General features: G+C 35.3%; 1 protein-coding gene across 1 annotated transcript; it reads right to left on the bottom strand.

The window, feature by feature from the left end:
• Positions 1-1,042: 1,042 nt before the first annotated feature.
• On the bottom strand, positions 1,043-11,273 carry LOC126966420 (NADH dehydrogenase [ubiquinone] flavoprotein 2, mitochondrial). Its single transcript, XM_050810451.1, has 7 exons — positions 11,105-11,273; positions 10,906-11,031; positions 10,004-10,194; positions 9,019-9,166; positions 3,249-3,308; positions 2,208-2,284; positions 1,043-1,195 (listed from the first exon to the last, which is right to left on the bottom strand). Exons 1-7 carry the CDS (start codon positions 11,138-11,140, stop codon positions 1,096-1,098), a joined length of 738 nt encoding a protein of 245 aa, XP_050666408.1. The 5' UTR covers positions 11,141-11,273; the 3' UTR covers positions 1,043-1,095.
• Positions 11,274-17,772: the final 6,499 nt, after the last annotated feature.

The following is a 17,772-nucleotide window of genomic DNA, read 5'->3' as shown; positions in this document are numbered from 1 at the left end:
GCGGTGTTTCCGGAACGATACGACATGGGTACCTTCAAAAAAAGCGTATCAGGTGCGAACACCTTCCTTAAAGGCCGGCAACGCTCCTGAGATTCCTTTAGTGTTGCAAGAGAATGTGGGCGGTGGGGATCACTTAACACCAGGTGACTTGTACGCACGTTTGTCCTCCTTATCCATAAAAAATAGATATATTGACCATATTCAAAACCAAAGAATTTATTTGATACCTTAGGTACCATAAGCCTCTTGTGTCATTTATCGAAAATGTAAGCTCTGAGTCTGAATAAATCTACGTAATGTGTAATATATACGAAAAACATTTAAAATAATTATCAAACATGCACCAATCACTGTGATCATTACTAAAACCTACAATTATCCTCTTCCCAAAATTTTACATTCGTCTCATTAGCTTGAAGCCAAAATTTTTGAAGGTTTCACTTCTACCATGTACCGGAAGACGCAGTGTTGGTAGGCCCTCCACAAGATGGACCGACGACTGGTCAAGATCGCCATAATATGTTGGATAAGGGCAGTGCAGGACTGATCGTCATGGAGCTGATTTTTGGGGAAGGCCTTTGGTGCAATTCGAGAGGAACGCCACACATTTTCACCATAATCTGGATTCCAGTGCGGTCTTAAAGGAAGTTTCTGCCACACACACCGAAACTGTAAAATCAGCTTCCTTGTGTGGCAATTTGAAGACAATGTAGGCATGGATATCTTCAATAAAAGCTCCTGTGTTCCTCTGATACTGGAGGAGAATGTGGGCGGCGGTGATCACTAATTACAGTTGACTAATATACAGGCTTTTCTTTACGTGTACTCCATTTGCCAAAATCCCTACAAACTTACCTAGTGTTTACCACTCCAGGTTGTTTTTCAGTATGGGATGCACTTATCATGGAACATACACCAAGATACAAATTTCCACCCCCCCTCCAATTTCACTCTCCAACCAAAACACCTCAACAATTCCTTCTCTATGACAGCCACTCTTCACTTCTCTACTCTCTTATTACACTAAATAAAATAAAAACAATAACTAACGAACTGATTTATTAAATTACATTATTAACATATATTTATACAATTCTACGCTTTAAGGGCATCCTGTAAGCCGAATCCAGGTCCTTTGGGCTCTTTTGTCAGCGATGTCAGTCCACCAAGAGGTTCTGAAGCATAACGTCCGCTCCTGGAAAGAAAAGTATCTTTTAAAAAACCGATTTTAGGTTCAGTAATCGAAAAAGTACCAACAGGAATGCGCTGCTACATCTCTTCATACCAAAGGTAAACCACAAGTTAAAATGGACTCAAAAGTAACACGCACCGGAATCCTTGACAAGGCAATAGGTTAGGAATCGATCGCAGAGGTGGTCATTGACAGGATATCAAGGCAGTTAGTTTGTGACAAAAAATACAAGAAAAAGAAGACCCTGGGAGGAAGGCTCCAATACTATGGTAGGCACTTTCTGCGGAGTATTCGCAGAGGACCTCATGTTTACTTAAAAAGTATTTAATTAGTTACGACTTGTACGTATTAAGTCTTGGTGGTAAGGGGTATGGTAATACGGTACCTGCAATGTACTATTTCCACTCGCACTTGACCTTTTTTTAAGCTGATAAAACAATGGAATAAGCAAACAATTTGATCTTAACTTAAGGTCTTTTTTACCGTATATGGATCAAAGGGCGTTCAAAGTTCTCTGTTGTCCTAGACAGGCTTCATGTTTTACTTCACTTCAGGTTCCCAAATAGTCTCCGCTTCTCCAATAACCGTGTAATGTCTGCTCAGCAAGAACATATTTAACGTTGATCTCAAAGACTCCAATCTAAGCTTCGGCCTTGTTAAGCGATATGTATATGGTGGCCAATTCAGTTATATTTTCGGCGTTTTATCTGCTATTAAATCGGCGTCTCATTGAAGTATTCCACACAGACCTATTACGCAGAAGCCGGCGAAGGAAATGGGCTCCGGTCCTCGACACTAGGCCGCTACTTCACGTCGGAATTCTGTGCGAGTGTGGTAATTAACCCGGACGAGTCTAGGCCATGCTGACGGCATAAGACGGCAGTGTTCCTCTCCCACTTGTAAAAGCCCTAAGTCGCCTTTTACGACACCTTTATGCCTGGGACTCCCCTATTCCTTTTACGCCCCGGGGAAGCATAGGGCAGAATAGCAATAGAGTACTTAGTGTCCTGCCTACCTTGGTCCTGGTGTGGGTTTCTCGTCTCTCTTGAGCTGTTCTATTATTTTCTTAGTATCTTCAACTGATAAATCCTCCTGCAAAACATAAATGATGTGTTAATATTAATCATAATTAATATTATACTAAACAATTTGTTATTTCTTAAAGTGATAATCTTCTGAGATTTGTGTAAACAAATTAAATTTGTAACCAAAATTTATGAACGATGCGGGACTCGAACCCGCCAACTCTCGGGTCACGACCGAGCGCTCTTCCAACTAAGCCAACCATTAAGGTGACGTATCTTTCCGAGTGACGTATACAAAATTTGAATGTTTGTGTTGAAATCACATTTGACTTTATTAGTAACGAATGTGTTTAAGTAACAAATCATCATGAAAAACGATTTTCAATAATGTTTTCATTTACTTCCACGTCTGATCAAGCATTTATTAAAATTTGAAAGAAAATGTCATTATAATACTAAAAATATCGTCCAAACAAAACTTGCGAATATTATAATACGTAAATAAGCTAAATTGAATTACATAACTTAAATCAATATTGCTTCGTCATGTCATGATACAACTAAACACGTCCTACTCAAACATTAAATACTAAATTACTTACAAGAGTAAGTTTGAATATAATTTAAATTAATTAAAAAAGGGAAGTAATAAATAATTATTAAAGTCTGAAGGGCACCGTAGCTAGTGAAATGTCTGTGTTTCTGTATGTCTCAAGGTGACGAGCGCACTAGCCATTCAGAATTTTTGGGTTTTTCAAAAATCCTGAGCGGCACTGCACTGTTATGAACAGCTATACAGCTGAACGTCCTGCTTGTCTCGTCCCTTATTATCATAAAAAAAAAAAGTTATTGAGTACAGTAGATGCATCAATCCCCACACACTGTAAGAGTAGTGCACTCGCTGGACTGCAGTCAGGATACCCTCGGCAGCTAGAACTATCAACATAGCTAGCTAGAATTGTCTCTTATAGTAGATTACTGATTGTGGATAAGCGTAAAATAAAAAATAATATGTAACTTATATAACTTACATAGTAGTCATCATTTATTTGCATCATCGGAGCATTAACACAGGCACCCAAACACTCTACCTGGAAGCCAAAAACAATGATTAATTTCTATGAAAATAAGTCTTTTTTTACCAGATAAGTGATCAAGCTTGTTGCTTTGGAGAGCAAGATTTTGTTCAAATTCTAGTTTACAGTCGACTTTCAAATGGTCGCTGTTTATGGAAGATGACGTCTTGGCCCATTAACTCTAGTAACACAAGAGCATTGTCGACCTTTAATAGTGTCCACGTCGTAAAGGTAATAAGAATTCGGAAACCGAAAACACATTGGCGGACGAGGATCAAACAGGGGGCAACGTGATCAGTCAATAGTTGTACCTATGGCACACCCAACCCCCTTTAAGTTGACCAAATTATATAATATAAGTTATACGTGGGTAACACTGAACATGTTTAGAACTGGCCAGTTAGAAACATTGCTACTGACTTTTTTTGTAATTTCAAATTTAGAACTCTTTGGTAACCAATATTGCATTCATTTGTCATTTGTTTTTATGAATTGGCGACGAATCTAAAACTCTTGTTACACGTGAACATCAATCTAACGCGAGAAAATTTTCGGTTAATATTTTATTATGACTTTCGTTGTGGGCTTACTCAACAACAAAGCTATGATAGGCTGCGATTAGCATTTCTTAATGAAGCCCCATCTCGTTTATTAGCCTATGGTCGTTGAGTGGCTATCAGTAGTGATATGGTGGTATTGATGGCGATTTAATAAAACTAATTCAATTCTAACACTATGACAGTTTAATATACTTTAACAATTCACACACACATTAAGTAGACTGATACACATGAAGTTAAACCATTACAATATAGAAAGAAGGAGAAAACACAGTAATTAGAGGTACAGATATTACGACACGACAGTTGCAAAGTAGGTAAATCTTATAGACAAGCGACACGGGCTTCGCGGAGAATGATCAAGACACGACTACTGTACCGGCGCGGGCGCGGGTCGTTGAACGATATTCGTTCTGCGCAGGCGCAATATTCACCGGTTACAAGCGGTGGATTTCCACTGCACAATACTGAATATTATATGTGGGATTATTGTTAATATTAATTTGTATGTTTGTGAATATTAATATTGTAGTTATTGTAGTGTAAGACAATATATATTATAGATAATAATAATTAGTAATAATAAATAGTAAATAGATAGTAATAACAGTTATGTGTTGTGTAAATGTATGTAGGTATAGTGTACGTGTTACTGTATGTATCGGCCACAAGCCTATTTACAATTGGTTTAATGAGTTTAAGCGCGGACGTAGCACACTCAATGATGATCCGCGTGAGGGACGTCTTTTAACAGCGCTAAAGATAACATCAATGCTGTGCGACGCATGATAGAGGAAGATAAGAGAGTGAACTATCATCTGATACGGGCAAGCCTAGGCATTGCTATGAGTCAAGTTCAGAAAATATTACACGAACATTTAGGCGTCAGGAAGCTTTGTACCAGATGGATTCCCCATACTTTAACCGACGACCAGAAACACCTTCGCATGGACTGGTGTTGCCAAATGTTAGATAAATTCAACGGCGGTGACTCAAATGCTGTATTTGACATCGTCACAGGTGATGAAAGCTGGATATATTGCTTCGAACCCGAAACCAAAAGACAATCATCTCAGTGGGTGTTTCGATTCCGATTATCGGCCAACTAAGGTAAAGAAATGATGAAGTCATGGAAAAAAGATGATTGCCTCATTCTTTGGTCGGAAAGGTCATTTCGCGACACATGTGCTAGTAGATGGAAGGACAGTTACTGCAGACTGGTATGTTAATCGCTGTTTGCCTGTTGTCTTGGAAAAAATTAGCCATAGTCAAATATTCAACACTCCGCAAAAGGGAATGTTGAATATTTGACTATGGCAGGTGTCGAGATAATGAGTCATCCGCCATACAGTCCTGACCTGGCGCCCTGCGACTTTTATTTATTCCCAAGAACTAAAGATAAAATTCGAGGTATTCGCTTTACGAGCAGTGAAGATGCGATGAAAGCGTACGCAAATGCCATAGAAGAGACCCCTCAGGAAGAATGCGTCCACTGCTTTTCTCAGTGGTTCCATCGAATGCGACGATGTGTAGAGAGGAAAGGAGATTACTTCGAAAAACAATAAAAGTATTGGCAACTTTCTAAATTAAGCCGTTTTTCATTATCTAAACATTTTTAGTGTTATCTAGTGGTACAAACATTGAATTTAAGCTCTAACGGATGATACATCCAATATGCGATAGTTTATATTATTATAGAGTTTATTCTTTATTACTTTTTATGATATAAATTATATAAGTATAATATATTAATAATTATAATATAAATTATTTAAACACGATCTATATATTGGATGCAGCACCTTTTGAAACTTATTTGTTTTGTATATTACAGCCAGTGTGTAAAATACTCTATTTGATTGAAAAGAGTGGCCATTAAGTTTCTTGTATGTTCTTCGCACGAGCTCAACTTTTTCTGAACATATGGTAGATTCAGTAATTTAAAAGAAATGTTTATATTGACGATTCAAAGGCGCTAAATTTAAGCCTAATTGAATAATTTGACTTTTGACTTACAGGTATATAGACTGGAGGTGGACTTAAGTATTGAAGTTAGTCATAATTTCGTACTAATGCAGGAATAAGATCACCTTTGCATCAATTAGTTGACAATTACAACAAAGAATTCGTTAGTGTTGATATTTTCCATTTATCCGAGAGCCAGTTCAAGTGCCAAATAAAAAAAACACTGGATAATATTTGATTTATTTAAATACATACATTTAAATATCTACTGAACATCATAAGTACTTTAGGTTAATATTATTGTAAATATAGTCATAATTTAGTGTACATTTGTGTAGATAATTATTTCTTTTGTTTTCTTTTTTGTGTTTATTGTTTTAGTTTCATAAATTTACTCCAAGTAGCCATTAAGAACATTGTTTATTTCTCTTTAGTTTCAATTAGTATTGCATAAACATATTTTTTATGTACCTAATATTGAATACAAATTCAAATATTTTTATTCAAAATAGGATGTGACATCACTTATTGAAAGTCAAAAAACTACCACCCATTCCAAAATGAATGCCTCAGACCTGAGAAGAATGGGCGCAACAAACTCAGCGGGCTTTTTTTTTCATGAAATTAATATGTTTACAAAGTAATATTGTACTATTAAACTTATTATTTTATAGCCTGAGGGCGGTCACTCCATTCCCAATCTGTGGTATCATTTAAGAAAGTCATTTATGTTATAGTAACCTTTACCACACAAACGTTTTTAACAATTCTTTTGAATAGCGTAATACTTTTGTTTTGAACATTTTCTGGGATCTTGTTTTAAAGGCATATATATCGCCCCACAAAAGACTTACTAACTCGACGTAGCCGAGTTGTAGGCATCATCAGTTTATGTCTGTTCCTGGTGTTAACATTATGGTAATGACAGTTTCTGGCAAATTCACTTATGTGCCTATGAACATACATTACATTATCAAGAATATATTGAGAAGCAACAGTCAAGATGTTAATTTCTTTGAATTTTGCTCTCAATGATTCTTTAGAACCTAGGTTATAAATAGCGCGAATAGCCCTCTTATGCAGCACAAATATTGTATTAATATCGGCAGCGTTGCCCCATAGCAATATACCATAGGACATAATACTATGGAAATAACTAAAGTATACTAGTCAGGCCGTATCTATGTCAGTTAATTATCAAATATTTTTAACCGCGTATGCTGCTAACTAAGTCTGTTCGCCAATCCTTCAATATGGGGGCCCCATTGTAATTTGGAATCTAGAGTTATGCCAAGAAATATAGCAGATTCCACTGGTTCTATCACCTCTCCGTTTAACAAAACATTTGCATTTTCATTTTTGACATTTGGTACGGTAAATTTAATGTATTTAGTTTTCTTGCTATTTAACAATAGGTTATTAGCGCTAAACCAGTACACGATGTCAGATAAAATATCGTTCACTTCGTCATACATAGCGTGATTTCTTTTCACTTTGAAAATCAGTGAAGTGTCATCCGCAAACAATACCAACTTATGGTTTTTCTCTATAAGATTAGGAAGATCATTTATATAGATAAGGAAGAGGAACGGTCCAAGAATAGACCCTTGTGGTACCCCATACTGAGAGGAGTCCCAGGAGATCTCCTGCCATTCACGTCGACCCTCTGAATTCTATTGTTTAGATATGAAGTCAGAAGATCGAGCGCAGTTCCTTTTATGCCATAGTGGTATAACTTCCTGACCAGCGTTGAACATTGAACACAATCAAAAGCCTTAGATAAATCACAGAAGATGCCAAGTGCTTTCTGCGATTCCTCCCAGGCATCAAAAATTTTCTTGATCAGCTCAACACCTGCATCCATTGTTGAACGTCCCCTAGTAAAGCCAATTTGTTTCAAATGAAGTAACTTATGAGAGTTAAAGTAAGTAAGCATTTGGCTTAAAATTATTTTTTCAAAAATTTTACTAAGGGTCGGAAAAGCCGAAACAGGACGATAGTTATTCAGGTCAGAAGAGCATCCAGACTTAAATATTGGTGTAATTTTACTATGTTTCAGAAGGTCAGGAAACACGCCACGATTAATACAATTATTAAAGACTATTGCAAGGTATGGTGCTATGACATCAATTATTGAACTTATTATTTTAACAGAAATGCCCCATATATCAGCAGTATTTTTCATGTCGAGAGACTTAAAAGTTTTAATTATTTCTCCAGGGCTAACAAAACTAAAATTGAAAGTTTGTTGGCATTCTCTAACATTTTCCAGAAGAAGTGACTCAGCAACACTGGTGGAGGAGGCAAGAGTGCTTGTGATAGAAACTGGAATGTCAGAAAAAAAATTCTCTAAAACAGAAGCAACTTCCTGCTGAGATTTAATTATAGTATTGTTTATTGATTAATTGTATTCAATGTTGCGGTCTTTCACTCTTCCAGATTCCCAGTTAATCACATTCCAAGTCATCTTTATTTTATTCGGTGCATTTTTAATTATCTGTATACCCCAATACCTCAAAGTTTTACATGGTAAGATGTGGATAGCGTACAATCTGACTACAATTTTATTAGACTTATATGTTATTTCTTTATGTACCTACTTTGTAAGTTGTACATGTTTGCTTTTCCTAATAAAAAAAATATATCTGACATATTCACGTGTTTGATATTGATAAAAATAACATACTACATGCTTACCTAAGATACCTACTATCTTAATAAAGATTGAATTATTTGGTTTTTACTTATTAATTTGTACTACATATAAATTATAGTGCTTTTCGTTTTAGCATTCTGCATGTAAGCCTTCACTAAGCCAAAAAACCTATCCCCTACCCGATGACATTCTAAAAAAAAGATTCAGGTTTTGAAAGAAAGACTTATTAATAAATATAAATAACTTTTTGGTGGTGTATAAGTCTTCTGTCTTCTAGTACCTTCTTGTTAAGATTTCTTTGATGTCAACATATGATAACATCATGGACGAGTAAAAAAAGGAGGACACCGCGCCTTGATCTGTGATCTGATATCTGATCACAAGTGAAGCATCTTTAAGCTAGTGTGTGTGCAGTTACGGGGGATACTGTAATAGCTATGTAGTTGATAGGCACCAATACACATACAGGCTATGTCCAATTTGGCATTAGATAAATTGTGAAGTCATTCAATTATTATTATAATTTTTGGTAGGTAAAACAAACCTCTGAGAGTGAGAATTTTCCACATGGGCTATTTCCCCCCACTTCACAGCCAGTTGTATCTTTTATAGCCTGCAAAACAGCATCAGATCCCTGGAGCCAGCATGGAGTTGTTGTACAAATCTGTACATGGTACTTGCCTATTGGCCGTCTGAAAAGTACAATAAGATTTTGTTTTATTTAAAATTATCATTTTAAGGAATTCATTTATTTTAAAGCAGTATCTTATATCTGTTTCTTTTGAAGGTAAATTCCAAAATTTATATGATTTGTTTAAAGAGAGCTCCAACAAATTATTATTATTAAGCCCTTTTTTAAAATTTTTGAGATCCTTGGGATTAAATTAGGGATAGAATCCCTAATTTGTTGGATCTCTGGCTTCTGGACAGGTTATTAAGTTTTAAGTTAATTATTTAGTTATTTGCGTTTTACATTATTTATTAAGTAAGATTATTTTATTTACTTTTTTATGGGTGAAGAGGACAAACAAGCAATGGGTACGAGATATGGGTAAGTACATGGGGGACACTAAAAGTTTTGAACTTCTAGGTAATTGGAAATTTTTGAATTTTGAATGTTATATTGTTTGAAACGTTGCAACCTTAGTAATACAAAAAACAATCGGCAGGAAATCCTTTTGTCAATTGTTTTTAAACCACGTCAAAGTTCTACCTACCCAAAGAAAATGGAATTAAGTCGAAAAGATTTTAGAGTGATGATTTTTTATGATTTTAAAAGGTCTTTCTCTCGGCAAGACGAGATTTGATGACGTTTCACATTCACTTTTACGAATTCTGAGTGATAGCATTCAATCAGCAGCCTCCAGATCTATGGTCCTACTGTTTTAAAAAGTGGTTTGATCACATGAAATATGTTTAAAATTTATAGGAGAGTGTTTTATGAAGCAATTAACATAATATTTTGGTTATAACATGTAGTTTTTTTAAGTTACTCAAAACTTTTAGTATGACGTATGTATAGTACTTACCTAATAAACATTGTATAAAATGTAGCAACTTCATAAACCCTCATCCTAGGTAGGTTTAGAATTTCAGCTACCTTGTGCATTGCTGCAATTGGTAACCAGCCTCCATTCTGACGCTGGGCTAAATCAAGCAATGGAATCATGGCACCCCGCTTGTGACCTTCTGGGTATATAGCTAGTAAGGCATCTATTCTCTGAAATAAGTTGATCATACATATTTCAATAAAGGGTACTTAAGTCTCACAAGCTTTTTTTAAGGCAAGTTATCACTACAACTGCACTCATCCCCTTGAGACATAATAAGTTAAGTCTCATTTGCCCGGTAATTCTTCAGCCGAAACACAGTAATGCTTACACATTACTGCTATTCTGCAGAAATAGGCACTGTTGTGGTACCCATAATCTAGCCGGCATCCTGTGAAAAGGAGCCTCCTACTTATAAAAGGAGGCTCCCAGTTCTTTTCCTCTTTACTGCACCCTAAGTAATTGTACAATATGTAAAAAATCGAATGATAAAATGAATACACACTTTAAAATATATGATTACTTAATCTGAAACCCGATATATTTGGAATATGGCCCCATAGTAAAAAAATATCAATTCTACTTCTGATGACATTTTTACCCATTGTCTTTTGGAAGAAGTAGTGTTTTTGTACATGATATCACATATTATTGTAATGGTTCTATTAAGGATGCTATTGTGGTAAGGAAACATAGAATTTCAACAAGTAAAGGTCTATGTATGTACTTATTTTGTTAAGAGAAAATAATTGAGTATCAAAAATTTACTTATTATATTGATTTAGGTACCTACATAGACCTAAATGTGTGAAATAAAATTTCAGAATGATAAAACAGCTGATAGTTGAAATTTGAATTCAAAAGAAGAATGTCAACATTACTTGCTTGTTTTCAGGCGAGAATTCGAAGGGGGTGTTAGAGTTGTCTTCAGGGGTATCCCTGTGTACAAACAGGCTGTCATGACGAAGACTTGAAGAGGTCTGCAATGCTCTTGAGGACGATCTCCACTAAAAGAAAACAAAACCACACTATCAAAATTGTCACATTATGTAATTTCATTTATTAAATTTATATTCGCACCAGACTTTGTACGCCAGATCTAAGACTGGACAACATGATAAAAGGTTTTCGGATTAGTTTTTAAATATTTCGAAACACTGTCCGCGAACAAAACCTCCGAGATTATTTATTCGAAATTTAAAATTATTAAAAATACAAATGTCAGCAGTCGATCGACCACATTATTTGACAAATGATAAATCTGACACTTGTGAAATGTCAATTTTTGGCTAAAAGAAAGATAGCCTGGCTAAGGCTGAAATCAATAGAGCGTACTTAGACTTTGCTCAGACTTTACTTTAGCTGAGTGTGATAAAACGCGAACTTACCTTTTACATTGGTCTGTCTTAACATAACTTAACACTATAGATCTCAACCTTAGGCATGGCTTAGCTCACAGTTGGCTTAACATTAAAGTAATATTAAGATGACTTGGCTTTATTATTTTAGAATTAATTTAATTAATTTTAATAATAAAAGGCGAAGTGCATTATTAGTAATTTAGCTACTACGATAACCATTAGGCTAGGTTTACTATGGATGCGAGTTCTGACGAAAATTTGTTCCGACGAGTACGTCCGAAATCCTCGTCAGAACAAGGTGTTTACACTGTGCGCGTTTTTTGTTATTCTGATAGTCAGTTCGTTTCTGCCGTCCAGCGAAGATGGACGAATTTGATGAATTTGATTTTCTTGAAAGTCCATTATTAAAATTATTGTTGTTACATGGTGGAAAGACAGAGCAAGTCAACGAGATATTTTCTATAAGAGACGAAAAAGGATAGTTCAAAATGTAGAGTTTTGAGTTCTTTTTTTTTTATGGAATAGGAGGACAAACGAGCGTACGGGTCACCTGTTGTTAAGTGATCACCGCCGCCCATACTCTCTTGCAACACCAGAGGAATCACAGGAGCGTTGCCGGCCTTTAAGGAAGGTGTACGCGCTTTTTTTGAAGGTACCCATGTCGTATCGTCCCGGAAACACCGCACAAGGAAGTTCATTCCACAGCTTTGTAGTACGTGGAAGAAAGCTCCTTGTAAACCACACTGTGGAGGACCGCCACACATCCAGATGGTGAGGATGATATCCTAATTTGTGGCGTGTCGTGCGAAGGTGGAATTCGGCGGCAGGAATTAGGTAAAACAGCTCTTAGGAACACTCCCCGTGATAAATGCGGTAGAAGACACACAATGAAGCGACGTCACTACGCAACGCCAAGTGATCCAGCCGTTCACAGAGTACTGGGTCCCTGACAATTCGCGCTGCTCTGCGTTGCACGCGGTCAAATGGATCGAGCTGATACTGGGGTGCGCCAGACCAGAGATGACAGCAATACTCCATGTGTGGCCGGACCTGCGCTTTGTACAGCGCTAGAATGTGGGCCGGCTTGAAGTATTGCCGTGCTCTATTAATGACGCCCAGTTTCTTTGAAGCCAATTTGGCTTTGCCCTCCAGATGGCCACGGAATTGGCAATCGCTCGAGATTTCGAGACCCAGTATTCCGATACTAGGCGAGGCTTTTAGGGAAGTGTTGTTCTGTAGCAACTTTCTCCCACTTTTGCCGAGAAATATATCTGTTGTGATAATTTTTGTCTCTCATATCCCACAAACACCTGTTCTCGTACACGAGACTGATCAATTTATCTTTATCCATGGTGGAAACCAAATCACCCGAACACCGAATCACCGTTTGAACGCTCGAGTGGTTCTGACGACGTCGTGCATGTTCGGACGCGTTCGTCGTTGCCAGTGTAAACACTGTCATTGGATACCAGGCGTTTGTTTCTTCTGGCGAATCCGTCAGAACTCGTCAGAACACATTTTCGTCAGAACTCGCATCCATAGTAACCCTAGCCTTAGAAGCACGTACCTACTGATTATTGATTGTCAGTACTTAGATACTATTTTTCTAAAAACCGCTTAGTTGGTTATTTTCTCTCATATCCCACTTACAAATGCTAAAGTGAGAGAGATAGTGTTCAGTCTGCATATGGCGAAATCCGTTTTAAACAACTTAGCAAATCTATCAAAGCTACTTTCTCACTAGCTTCCCGATAAATTTTGGAATTGGATGGATCCTTTTGGTTGATCGGAGCATAAAGCTATTGTGTGTTATATCATCTTACACTATTCCTTTTGTAGACTCTTAATTTTTAAGATCACGGACTGAGCTTAAGAACCATAAAATAATATGTCATTTACTTTTTTGTATTACCGCTCTTCGTTAAAACTACTGTGAGTGCCTCGTAAAGTATCAAACGGAATTCTGATCAATGAGAGAGATAATATTTCAAGCAGTATTATGAGTGGTAGGTCCCGTCACATATGAACAACTCCAGTATTGGCTCGAATCACCTGACCGTGTAGTCGAGTACAAGAGATGCTTGAAATGATGGACTTCCAATACTCTGTGAACCTCCCGATTGCTTAGGATTTGCGACCAATAACTACTGACATATTTATCCGACTTATTCCACTTCATTAAACCTTTCACACAGGCTCTTGTTCTCCGTATTCTTGACGTGACAACTTTTCAATATACCCCCGTCCCTGATCGTGGAATGTATGTCTAGTTCACCTTTCCTAATAGTACCTACGCTCTATTGTCCTCTTCATCCATAAAAAAATACTTTATTCCTCGTGCTCCAACTATGGTATGGACTTCTTTTCAGTAATTTCCAGGTCGATACGACTTTTAATTAGAGTGCAAACAACCGTGCTCTGGTCTTGCAATAGCGTATGGAGGGGCGGGGAGAGATACCATCAAATGACAGGCACACTCGTTTGTCCTCCTAATCGATTAAAAAAATATATCTACATATTTACACTTTATAATTACATCGTCTTTGTAATATTCTTGTGCTGTGAGACGAAACTGTCTTTAAAAAACTATAAATTATAAACCGGTAAAATACCATACAATCAAAATAAAGAGAAATTATCTACAGAATATGTGCATTTTATTCCATCAATAAGGAGTTCGGATGCCTAGATACGTCTTTTACCTGAAGAGATCGGTTGTTGAAAAAAAAACCAAAGCATTATAAAGCACCAAAAAACCTAAGTATGTACACATAAAATTGTTGGCGTTGCTTCAATTACTCATAGATTGCATCATCATATCTGATTTTTGTATAAGAAATCTAGGATACAACTCGTTAGAGTTAATAATACATTCTTTGGGATATATTCTCTAACAACTTTCATTTTTGATTCCATAAACGAGATAACGAACAGAAAAAATACGACTTGATAACTTCCTCGTTTATCATGGAATGGAGTTTATAAAAAAACAATTACATTATTAGGTACCTATACTTTAATTAGGGAAACTCTAAACAAAAATAATAAAGCTCAGTTTGTTGACGATTTTTCTGTGGTTTTAGTTGAATTGTAATTTAGTGAAATCTTATTTTTGTAAATCCTACAGAAATATGTACCTAATCTGATTTTATTGAATTATTAGTCCTATAAGTAATAGTGAAAGTTGTATCCCCTATATACGAATTCTGCATTATAACAATATTATTTCCATCGGTTTAAGTAATTTTTAAGATTCTCATAATTGCTATAAGAAATAATTAAGGCGTTAATAAATTTGATTTTGTAGTTATGTATAAAAACCTAATTTAAACCAATTTATTTTGAATATTTAATAGATAAATCACAAACTTATTAATAACTACTGCTATTATTCTCCTTATAAAACACAATTAGATAACATAGAGGAGAATAGCTTCCCATAAAACTCATGCTGAATCGAAGCGCAGCTAGCAAATCTTTTTTTTAAAAAACGAGCACACACAAGCTTCACTAATATAAAGCCATTTAGACGCTTACATCGGCATCATAAAAGGTATTTTTGCCTACCCGCCTACGCCTAGAGTTCCGCGAAAAAAAAAGGAAACAATGAATAGGGGATCGGCAAAACAACTTGTTGTTATAGCAACGGCCGCGTACGACTGCAGTTTTCGAAATGGAGACTGAACTTAATATTTATCGACTCGAAATAATTGGTTTTGAAAGGATTCGTGTGTAGAGCCACAAATATCATGCTTTGTACGTCAATTCAGGTTAGCGCTCGATTTCTTAATTAAATAAGAGCGTTTCGTCGTCTCACAAATAAAAAGAATAGTGCTATTATTTTTATTTGTGTGCAATACTTTCTGCTATTTCGAAAGGAAATAATTATATTAAATTCTCGTGTCGCGGTGTTTGTTACCAGACTCCTCCGAAACGGCTATTTGTATTAAATGTTGTGTGCATATGGTAGGTCTGAGAATCGGCCAACATCTATATTTCATATTCCTAAATGATAAAGGTATACTAACTAGGTAAAAAAAAATTATGGGGTAGTACCCCATAATTTTAATTTTTTATTTTATTCAAATTTTTATTTTATTATGATTCAGCATTGAAAAATATGTACAAATTAAAATATTCACCCATCTACGATCAACATTATTGTATCGCGATTTTTTATTATTGTGTTCCACCGATCCACAAATAAGGTTGTAAGAAGGCAATCGAATACAATAATTATTATAGTACGATTAACAATTAAATTAATAATATGTAAGTAGGTACGATTTGTTACGTATAGGTAGTTTATAATTACAATTTAATTAATATGTAAGTTTTTTATATGTGTTAATGTAAATTTCATTGGTCTGAGAATCGGTGGTAATTAATTTTTTATGCTCCTAAAATGTTAATCATTTAATTTTTTATTATTAATTTATATGGAATACAACGTTTGCTCGGTCAGCTGGTATATATAGCCATTTTAAAACTTTCGTGTGACATTATTAAATATATTTATCATAGTGTTGGTACCGACTAGTTTCAGACCATTCGGAGGTCCTTTAGGGTGAGTGTAGTAAGATCGCTGTAATTTGCCGTCTCACACTACGTATTTGCGCTCGCAGTGTAATAAATAAAGTATATATTTTAACTCTAGTGTTTCGCGATTACTTTAATTGACGCATAAAATACGTATGAGGAAAGTAAAACTGTAACACAATTTAATATATATTAGAAAACTTATATAAAAAACTTTTCGTGTTTACTATCAAGATAAAATAATATAATTTATGCATAAAAAAACTGTTCCAAATCACCAAAGGCAAACGGTTCATGGAAAGTTTAGTAGTGATTGGCCACGCGAAGATTGTACTGAAATGAATAGCGGGCGACCCAATAGCAATTGATAAGGTATTAATGTAAGCACTCATGACAATAGAACTAAAATTGGATTTTTAGAAAGCATGTTATTGCTTCGATGATATCTTTTTGTAAGTTCAATTTCACCTATTATTTGAGGGGCTCAGTGGCTCTGTCAATAGGTAGGTACCTATATCTAATTACCCGTTCCTGTTGTCATAGCAACAAGTGTCAATTATAAATATATTTGACGTACTATATACTTTAAAATTTAAATTCCGTATAAACTATAAGCACCAAAATGGCTGAACAGATTTGATGAAATCAGCTGATCGTCAGATTTGCTCATTGAGTGAAGTTTGGTTTCTTTTTTTTTGGCAATCAGTGGTGGATTAACGCATAGGCCCGTGAGGCCCGGGCCTAGGGCGGCACGATTTGGGGGGCGGCAAAATTTTCAGAACGTTAAAATTTAAGAGCCGAAAAATTATTCCAAAAATTTATTTTTAAATTGGCTCTGTTTTTTTAAATTTATTAAAAAAATCTATGGACTATAACATAATTCTTTTTTTTATTGACTTTTCAATTTGAGGTGCATTATTAATATTTTGATGGAATCAATTATAGTCTAATAAGAGTAAGAGTAATCTCATCAAAGATACAAAAGGGAAAAGTTATTAAGTAATTCTAAAAAAAGCTTATCAATTTGATTGTTTCCTTTTAATAACCTTATTCGATAAATTATATATTTAAAGCATTTGAAATAACTTATTGGTTTTTAATTTCCCGCTTTTTCTTTGAAAATCGAAGAATTTCAAAACAGAAATAGGGAAGTTATAGTTTTCACCTTGATTTTCAAAAATCATGTTCTCATCGGATCTTCACATTTTAGAGGTAGTTTTTTACTGAGTAGTTTCAGCAATTTTTCCGGTTTCTTGAAATAACTTTGCAATTTCGCAACCAATCGATTTCAAACTTCACATATGTTTTTCAAATTCAAATATTTTAATTCAAAATAAGATGTGACATCACTTATTGAAAGTCAAAAATTTCCACCCTTTCCAAAATGAATACCTCAGACCTGAGAAGAATGGGCGCAACAAACTCAGCGGGCTTTTTTTTTTTCATCGAAAAAATATTTTTATCAAGTAATATTGTACAATTAAACTTATTATTTAATAGTCTGAAGGTGGTTACTCCATTCCCAATCTGTGGTATCATTAAGAAAGTCATTTATGTTAGAGTAACCTTTACCACACAAACGTTTTTTAACAATTATTTTGAATAACGTAATACTTTTTTTTTTGAACATTTTCTGGGATCATGTTGTAAAAGCATATACATCGCCCCACAAAAGCTAACTCGACTTAGCCGAGTAGTAGGCATTATAAGTTTATGTCTGTTCCTGGTGTTAACATTATAGTTATGACAGTTTCTGGCAAATTCACTTATGTGCCTATGAACATACATTACATTATCAAGAATATATTGAGAAGCAACAATCAAGACGTTAATTTCTTTTAATTTTGC

Source organism: Leptidea sinapis, chromosome 10 (assembly GCF_905404315.1).
Source record: "Leptidea sinapis chromosome 10, ilLepSina1.1, whole genome shotgun sequence".
In the NCBI taxonomy this organism is placed as follows: Eukaryota; Metazoa; Arthropoda; class Insecta; order Lepidoptera; family Pieridae; genus Leptidea; species Leptidea sinapis.
This window is presented reverse-complemented; position numbering and strand designations above follow the sequence as displayed.

Coding starts and splice junctions, on each gene's coding strand:
- LOC126966420 (XM_050810451.1), bottom strand. CDS start 11,140: ATGTTGTCCAGTCTTAGATCTGGCGTACAAAGTCTG. Junction 11,032..11,104: donor GATCTGGCGTACAAAGTCTG/GTGCGAATATAA, acceptor GTTTTCTTTTAG/TGGAGATCGTCCTCAAGAGC. Junction 2,285..3,248: donor AAATAAATGATGACTACTAT/GTAAGTTATATA, acceptor TATGTTTTGCAG/GAGGATTTATCAGTTGAAGA.